This window comes from Geospiza fortis, unplaced genomic scaffold, assembly GCF_000277835.1.
Source record: "Geospiza fortis unplaced genomic scaffold, GeoFor_1.0 scaffold104, whole genome shotgun sequence".
Taxonomy (NCBI): Eukaryota; Metazoa; Chordata; class Aves; order Passeriformes; family Thraupidae; genus Geospiza; species Geospiza fortis.
In genome coordinates, this window is record NW_005054325.1 from 3,590,960 (window position 1) to 3,597,689 (window position 6,730).

Sequence of the window (6,730 nt, forward strand, 5' to 3'; positions counted from 1 at the left end):
TACTAAGGCAAAGCTGATAAAATTAGCACAGACAAATCACAGGGACTAATACAGTCTGTGCCTTGATCTTCGTTCATTACATTTTTATATTTTCAGAAACTGCTGCGCACTGCTGCCTTTTAAAGCTATGCTTTGTTTTTCAAACCCAGACCAACACACAGAAAAGTCACTTATGATACACAGCTGGAGAGACTGGGAAAGGGGAAGAAAAAGACAGGAAAATCCAAACATCTGTATTTCAGGAGAGGAAAGCAGGCAATATAACACAGATTGAGATAGTAGTTAATTTAGGTGTCTTATACAACTAACTTGCTTGTTTGAGGCTTTAAGAATGCTTTTTCCTTATCAAGGCATATTTGACTTTGTTGTCAATGAAAGAGATATGCTTTTTGTAGCTTCCAGTATTTTTTTATATTGTCTTATGGTAGTAAGTAGGTATTTAATTGACCTGAGAACAGCAAGAACTACTACACAATGTAATTTTTGTTTGTAAACTATCAGGTTCTAAAGGAAAGGGTTTATGAGAGTAACTTAGGAGATGTTAACAGTCTGCCTTTTGATCAATTTGGGAAGTAATTGTTTTTTCAAACAGTAAAAAAATACATGTGTTCAAAATATATTTTAAAAAGTTTCAAATGGTTGCTACCCTCATCAGTCACCTAATGCTAAGTGTACATACCCTACAGTACCATGGTATTGACCTCTGTAATTAAACTAGTAATAATCTCATATTTGAAATAATAGTATTTCTAATTTTCCTATCTTAAGTTCATTACTATACGTCAAAAGACATGAACAAATTAGCTTACAACCTTGACAACATTTACAACCAGAAAGATATTATAACATTATACTGTGATAAATATTAATGGAAAAGGAAAATTTTTACCATCTGAAAGTCAGACACAGCAAATGTAAAAAAACAGTTTTAATCATGAAGAGGATTTTGATGGGCAAAAACAAGATGTTCACTGGAAAGAAAATAAGGTAAAGAATTTAGAACACTCGAAGTAACTACACCAAAGAGTTCATATCCAGACTTCAAAACCAATCTGCGAACAAAAATACAGTTTATAAAGTCATTATAATTCAGCAATATGACAAAATATCACCCATATATTTACCACAAGTCAGAGGAAGAAAAAGTAACCACACTAAACCTTGAACTGATATTCTGACCTGAACAGCACACTAAGTTTCTCAGCAATTATGAAGGCCACATTACTAAAAGACAAGGAAGTAAGAAAGAAGATAGTATCAAAATTCCTCTCTGAAATATTTATGAACGTGCTAATTGAAACTCAGACCTGAGTTACACCACTTTTTTTTTTTTCATTCTAGGCAGCAAGTTCACACCTACCTGGGATGCCCAGAGCAATGCATTTTAAATTCAACCAGGGAAATTACTACATAAGTTGGAGAATATAGGAAAATCAGAAGAGCACTTGTGCGATTTTTGTTGCTGGTGCTTTATTCCTTTTTTTTTTTTAATAAATTGACAAAATGGAAGGATATCAATTGGCATTGATAAATGCCTTTGAAAGCAACAAGGGAAGGAAGATTAAAATAGAATTCCTCAAAGCAGGAGTATGGAATAGAAAATGCTTGTAGTCTCGTGGGGAAAAGGGCATTCAGAGGTGATTGACAGGAGAGAGTACCTTGCTCAAATGAATATAAGAATGAAATATATACATGATGACTCTTTACAAACAGGTTAGAGGAGCAAGACAGAAGTAACTATATCTAATTTAGCCATTAATAAATCTGGGCTGACAATCACATCAGACAGATCTTAACAATGTTTACAGTTCATAATGAGTTACTAAAAATATTCTGGAACTACCGTCTTAGAAATCAAAAAATCACAGAGGGGGAAAAAGCCCTATAAATGCTCTTTTCTTTTAGTAACCAAATAAGCAGGGATTTATTTTCCAGAATGAATGTAATTTAACATCTTAAACTATTTAAAAGTGGTCATCCTGCCTCTTTCTGTGTGGCTTAGTAGTAGTACACTAGACCTGCAGAAAGAGATAAAAGGAATTCTTCTGCAGTACTGAATATTTTGTAAGTTTGGAAGATTCTTACCCTGTGTTGATAGAAATTATTTCTATCAGTGGATTCTTCCTAATCTTTGGCAAATCCAGTCGTGCTCCCCCCAAACGTTTTCCATTATCCTTTTTCTGACCCAGCAGTCTCACAGAATGACCTTCAAATTAAACAAAAAAAATGCAGTCATTACAAAGAAGTCTCATCATAGTTGTTTTGATTTGCTCTTCTTCAGAAGTAGTATTTATATTTCAAAGACTGAAAATGAGAATGAGATGTAATAATATATTTCCACCATCTGGAGCATTTGTAAAGAGACACTGACAGGTAAAATAAATAATCTTAAAATGAGCAAATTATTTCATCCAATTATCTCTTCACACTTACATTTTCTGTTTTATATGATTAAAATTATCTAAGCAGTCTCATTTTCAGATTCTCTACCAAACAGCAACGTAGCAATAATATTTAAATGAGTTGCATGGCGGGATCAGATGATTCTTCCTGAAAAATTAAATTCAAACCTCAATTAGGAGGTAATAAACAACTAAATACTTTTTTAGCTTATTACATGGTGAACCAACACATTTCAAGGTTACCTGACTGTGTAAGTCTGGAAGTGCTGTGAACCATATCCTCACATGTCCATGGCTAAGCTGACTACCAAGATTTGCACATATTCCTTCCGCACCATGACAACTGCAGGTCAGAAAACTGCCTCACAACTACTTTCCTGAAGCCATTAATATTCAGGGAGTAAAATACAAATAATTTCACCAACTGCCGGCAACATCAGTCATGCCACGACAAGTCCTATACTTAAACAGCACAAATGACACTGATATTTTGAAGCAAGAACTAACAATGAAGAATCAAAACAATTGTGTGTATTATTGCATAAGGTAGCCTAAAGTGTTCCCAAGTTATGAGTGTAAGACTTGTATCATTCACTCCACAAAGCCTAGAACAGGCAGGTGAGAGACAGCAACGGAAAGCTAATGGTAGATGCCTGAATAGAGTTGGAAGAAAACAACTCAAACTGGCAGGAAAAGAAAGCATGTGTCTCTTGAACTTGGAAAACTCCCTGATAGGAAACCCTACAGCTTCAATCCACCAAATATTTCAGGAAAGAAAAAGCTAACTCTGAAATAGGAGGGGGGTGAGAGGAATGCATGAAACTATAAAGTACAAGTTGAGCTACATCCAGCACAGCAAAGCCTATGACCACTTCAAATCAATTAAAAACTGTGTTACATCAAAGCTCCTAACTTATGTTACCAACAGCTATTTACTTTAATAAGAATTTAAATTAATTCCTTCATCAGTCAAAGCCTTTCTTCTCTGTCTGTTTTGAGGAGTCATAAATTAATTTTTGAATAATGTGGCATTCATGCTCTTAATTTATTTCCTTGATATGGCAACAACAGCCTAGAAAAAACCCAACTACTTCTAGAATAACATCTTCTTTGAGGTTTTTAAAGGTACATAAAAAGTCTAAATCAAAAACGTGATCTAATGAACAGGAGAGCAGGACTGACCTGACAGCACAGAGGTTAATACCAATAGGAGACATAATGGTTAATAGTGATAGAAGACATCATCATGTCGACAGGAAACAAAAGGCATTATTTCTGCAGTTGCATTTGACAAAAATTTCATTATATCCTGTGGTGAATTTAGTAATATGGTGCTTGTGCTACTAGCATTTGCTAAATTACTCACTTCTACCTTTTCCTGAGAATAACAGCAACATCCTTGTCTCACAACACCATCACTTATTTTCTAATCTAATGCTTCATTGAAGAGCTGCAAGCATGGCACCATTTTATTTACTTGTATAACAAAAGTGAGTGCCGTAAACCAGAAACAGAAAACATTCCTTTTTTATTTCTTAATACTGTGGTTTATTTGGAATAAATCAGTTTTTCCATTTTTAAAATATTCAGCTACATTGCCATATTAAAGGTGTATTTGTATTTATGGCTAAAAATACAGTGGAACAATTCACTGCAGTCTTAAAACAATCAGGTTTAACAAGTTACCCAAAATTTAAAATTAACATACTTAGAATTGGGGTCAAACCACCATTCTTAAGTTTAAAAAACAAGATGAAAACAACAAACCACAAAACCAACCTGCCCCCCCTCCCCAAGTAATATCTCAGTGTGCAGAATGAGGGAGGCCTCATCTCGGAACACGGACCCTCACAAGGAGAAGCCATGTGAGTAACTGCTCCCTAACAGGAATTTAGCCCATGCTCTCCCTTTCTCAGACTGAGCGCATTACTCAAACAGGCAACCACCCTCAAAAACACCCTACAAGATGAGGTCATCCTACAGATAGAATATAACTTATATGGAGAATAAGACTGAGCTGCTTCTATCATCAGAGACTTCCTTTATTCAGGAAAGAAACCCCAGCTCTGTGACTATCCCCCACGTGATCCAAAGAATGTCAGCACCCACCCCAACCCTGAGCCGGAGCTCAGGAAATCCATGGCCTGGCAATCAAATGTGGCACCTTATTCTCACATAAAATACACTTCCCATATTCCTCCTGAAGGACACTGAAGTTTGAATCAATATGAGGCTTGTAAGACCTGTGGGGTACTCAAGAAGAACAATACCCCTGTACTTTTCAGTCCAGACACCAGAAGCTGAAAAAATGCCTCTAGTGGGAGATGATTTTTAGCAGAGAGTTTAATGCTTCCAGAAGGCAAGCAGCACATGCACATCCAACTACTGTGACTTGTGTGGCAGGCACACTTAATTATTTTTCCTAAGAAGAAAACCCCCTCAATTACAGTATTTGTAACCTTAAATCCTTTTTCCCCTACTCCATACAAGGACTATTTTGTTTCATTTTAAGTAAGCACTAAAGCACCTGCTTACAGAATTGTTACTATTAATAAAATATAACTTGATAAACACTGAATCATACTTTTTCACATGCTGTAAATCTTTTTTACCTCATACTTGTTTCAAGAAAACTTAAAAATAAGTATTTTCCCATCTTCAACTAGGAAAAGGCTAAATAACCTTTTTTTTTTTAGATTGCCCAACCAGCACTATTAAGCCCGGATCAACATCAAGTTTAACAGAAAAAGTAGTAACTTAAAATCTCATTCATGACGTCCTTTCAAAGCTTAGAATGGGATAAAACACTGCAATTAAGCTTTACTTCTAAAGCATTTTATCTGATTAAGTTACCTTCTCTCTGACTTTACAGGTTGCATAACTTACCTAAGCAAAGCAGGTGTCCCAAACTTAAAAGGAGTCTTTCTTTTCATGTTTGTTTTACTTCCTCTTTTTTTTTTAAGTTTTGTACAACATTTTTGAAAACTGAGTTAATCACAAGTCTATTACCATAATGATGAGTGCTCCATCTCAGATATCAAACAAACACCACTCCTTTTTTGAGGGCTCACTCTACAATGCAAGCTTTCAAACACAGCTTAAAGACAAACAGATCTAGTCAGGTTGGATAGGAAAGCCTGAACGATCTAGGCCTATTAACTGCTTCTGCTATAAAAATAACTTTTCTTCTTCCACACAGTCTAGCAGCAGATAAAATTCCATCGAGAAAAAACAAAACAAAACGTGAAAAAGTTAATTAGTGGTTTAGGTCATGTGTCAGAGCAGTTTTTCACTAATTAGTAGATAATTAATACAGATTACGAATAACAGAAGTACTAACCAAGTCCAGCAAGGACACTTGCAGCACAGAATCACTCACAGCAAATGCAAATGAAATCAAGCTAGGAACAATTTAAAATTAATCAGAGCTCTCTAGTTTTCAGAACCGTTTAATATTAAATTCATCTTTACATAGAAGTCAGTAGACACAATTCACATTACTTGGCACTATCTGCAAGAAGGACAAGGTTGGAATGAATTAACCAGGATATTAAATCCTGTTTTTAGTCTAAAAGAAGGCATTTAAATGTGTCTAGTTTGATCATTCAGTATGCAAAATGAAAATATTTTCAAGGTTTTTATTTTCACTTGTCAAAAAGGACACAAAGAAGTAGCACAGTTTTAATGGCATGTACATATACCTCTAATCATAAATGTATGTGCTTCAGGATTGATGGAGAAAGCCCAATTTTGAAATACAAATATATGAAGGGAACAGGTAATGGAATTTCTTTGTCATAAGATTATAGCATTAAATGTCCTGTGAACCTCAGGTTAGCATCATATCCCTGTGACCTAGAACCACAGAAGCATGCTAGTGATATTAGAGCAAACAGATTCAAATGGGACTGGTACCTTCCTAGTTTATTACAAGTATAAATCAGGGGGAAGTAGCCCGGCTTAGTAAATTTTAGCAAACTTTTACCTGGCTATCAGCATCGTATTAGATACTAGTAGATCTATATTATGTTTAAAAAAATAGTCAGCTTCACTCTGTCCACAGGCTTACACTCCTCACAAACTGCTGGGAAATTATATCTGCTTGAAAGATGGAAGAGGACACCCACTGACGGTCCCTCCCCATCCCTGCAAATCCCACTGGAGCTATACAGTGTGACTCTGAAACACAACTCCCAGCCAGACACAGATTTCTTAGCTTCCAGATATCTCAAGCAGCTCAAAACCACGATTTTACAGAAAATCCTCAAAGATGCAGGAAACCCCAGCCTTGGCAGCAACAATATCTATTGTTTTCTGCTTGTTCTGTT

General features: G+C 35.5%; 1 protein-coding gene across 2 annotated transcripts in view; it reads right to left on the reverse strand.

Moving 5' to 3' along the window:
* Positions 1 to 6,730, reverse strand: part of CDKAL1 (CDK5 regulatory subunit associated protein 1 like 1) — a 376,797-nt gene that overhangs the window by 234,897 nt on the left and 135,170 nt on the right. For both annotated transcript variants that reach the window (XM_005420967.2, XM_031056967.1), the window contains exon 7: positions 2,086 to 2,206. In XM_005420967.2, the coding sequence (XP_005421024.1) occupies positions 2,086 to 2,206 (121 nt within the window). The remainder of the gene's footprint in view (positions 1 to 2,085; positions 2,207 to 6,730) is intronic.